The 2,698-nt window shown below is 40.5% G+C and overlaps 1 protein-coding gene across 1 annotated transcript; it reads left to right on the forward strand.

Annotated features, from left to right (window-relative positions):
- The first annotated feature begins 436 nt into the window (after positions 1-436).
- On the forward strand, positions 437-1,045 carry LOC113291915 (DEAD-box ATP-dependent RNA helicase 21-like). The gene has a single exon (XM_026541397.1). It carries the CDS (start codon positions 437-439, stop codon positions 1,043-1,045), a length of 609 nt encoding a protein of 202 aa, XP_026397182.1.
- Positions 1,046-2,698: the final 1,653 nt, after the last annotated feature.

Genomic DNA, 2,698 nt, shown 5'->3' on the forward strand with positions numbered 1-2,698 from the left:
GGGATATTCAATGACAGTCATGACAGGAGGCATGCAAGGGCCAGTTATTGGAGGAGTCATGCGAGGGATAGTTATTGGAGGAGGCATGCAGGAAAAATAAAAGCAATTTATGCTAGGAGGCATGCAGGCATGTGAAGACGTTTCACTTGAGTAAAATGGAAATTCGCACCATATAAATACATGGATTCACAACCCCAAAAGGTATGCAATCTTCCCCACAAAATTATCTGTGAAAAATCCTAAGCTAACTTAAGCATCGAATGGATTTTTGCAGGTACCCCCCCTACACTGTTCATTTGGAGAATAAAACAGCGGATCGATCTTCAACAAAATCATCATCAAAATCGTGTTTGGGGTAGAAGTAATTTTACCATACAAACATTGGCGCCGACCAAGGGTTTCAAGATAAGATAATCGTGTGTTACTAAATCAAGTTATGGCAGTAATCAAACAGACTGCACGAATGGTCGATTCTGGTAGCGATTCTCAACAGCACAAGAGACGCGAAGCTGAAAGGCAAGAAATTAAGGTTCAGTCAGCCCCATCAGTACCCACTGGAAACAGGCGGGGTCAAGATCGTTCTCATGACAAAGTCTTAGATCGAGATCATGCTCATAACAGATCCCTGGATCATGGACGAGATCGAGATCGTTTCCGTGACAGAACTCCAGATCTGAATCGGAGAAGGGAAAAAAAACCAGTGATCGATAACGAAAGAATGGATGTTGATAGGGAAAATCCACAAGTTCGAGGAAACAGAGGGCATGTGTTCGGCATCCCGCCTAGGAGGAATGGCGACCGACAGGACCTGCAAGATGGTCGCACTGCGACTCGTAGTACAGAGGAAGAACTGTTACTCAATCGGCTGAACGATTTGGAGAAGGAGAACGCTCTCCTGAGATTAGAACGTGAAAACCAAGCTTGGCCTAGGTCTGGTAATCTGAAAAACCAGATGGGTAGGTCTGTATGGCAGCGCCTTGGAAGTCGAGTTAGCCCGCAAGCTGCAGACCAAAACAGAGAAGTGATCGATCTTGATCGGCCATAGAGAAATCTGTTAGTCACTGAAGATCTACCTAAACGAAGGCATGTACGACCCCGGCGAGCAGGGACCCGGCCGGCTGCAACTCAGCAGAGTGCGGACAGAATTACCACTCATTCAAAACGTTGATGTAGTTTTTCAAGTGGTAAATAAAGTTCGTTCAACTCGGACTTGTGTAGACTTGATTCTAGACTTAAATACTAATTCTAATAAATATATACAAAAATATGGTAGCATTATCAGGAGAAACTGTGACTTAGGATTCCACCAAACTCACAACATAAGGTTCAAATATTAATTCTTTTAACAATTATAGATCAATAAAGGCATGGAATCTTATTTTTTCCAAGGTAGATTCTCAAAACTTTAGTTGTAAATCCTAAGCATGGGACATCAAAACATCTAAGCAAGCATGACCCATGAAACGAGATGATAACTAATTAATCAAAATCATAATTCAAATTTAATTAGTGCAAAAGTCATATAAGAATTAAATATAATTACCCAAGTATGATATTAGGCTTCCTCCGTCATCCCAATGTTTGGGTTTAGCTCTTCATGGTGAAAACACGCTCAAAATAATATCTCATGGCTCAAAAGGTGTTTATATTGAAGGTATGTGAGAAAAGAATGAAAATAGCTTAATCGTAACAGTTATAATTGTTACAAATCGAGTGTTACAAGGAATTGTTGCAAACCGAAATAATTGTTACTAATGGACTGTTACAGGATTTGAAATTCAAGACCCTAAGAAACGACTGTCCTTTACAGCCTTATGTTCTTCGTGTTCTTCAGCAGCAGCAACAGAACTCGACTTCCTGCGACTTCGATTTCTTGACTCTGTGGTGTTCTAAACTTCCCCAAACTGTTCCAATAACTTCGTCACCTTCCCTGGAACTCGAACACACCTTTTATACTTCTCAGAAACCTAAAGATAGCGATTAATTCTCTCTTTTTCTTTTCGTGCAAGCCACGACAATAATCTTCTCTGCCAACTTCCTTACGCGTTTCTAAGACTTCCAAATCATCCGAAACTCTTCCTTAGATAGAATCTCACCTTAGGAAACAATATCACGCCTTTAGTCTCCCTGAAATTCCTAAAATAATTCCACACAGTTTCCGTATACAACTCAATCTCTGTTTCCTTTTTTCGGATTATCCAGCCCAATTTGATTGATTCCAGCGCACATACCAAGCATGTTATGTTCAATCAAGTTCATCCCAACAAATTCCAGCGATTGAATCTCTCTAAAACACCCTAGAAATCCAACCCAAAGTCTGGTATGCAACCTGGTTCTTTTTCCCTCCTTTTTGATTTTTTGAAATGTTGAAGATGACCTCCCCCTATCCTGTGCTGGTCTCCCTTTAGCAGCTGCCTGGAAATGGATGCCCCTTAGTAATTGGTTACCCCTTATCCATTTGAGGGGTCCGAATAGCAAGTGTCCTCCGGGGGTGTCCCGCGCAACTTTTCGAGCAGATTTTTCCAAAAATGTTTATTGGCCAAAAATACCTACACACACATAAAACACCATAATAAGTACAAAAATGAGCATTATCAATATATAGAATCGAGATAAATTAGACACAAAAATGTGTCTATCAAATACCCCCAAACTTATTATTTGCTAGTCCTCGAGCAAAACTGAAATAAGTAAAATC

This window comes from Papaver somniferum, chromosome 6, assembly GCF_003573695.1.
Source record: "Papaver somniferum cultivar HN1 chromosome 6, ASM357369v1, whole genome shotgun sequence".
NCBI lineage: Eukaryota > Viridiplantae > Streptophyta > Magnoliopsida > Ranunculales > Papaveraceae > Papaver > Papaver somniferum.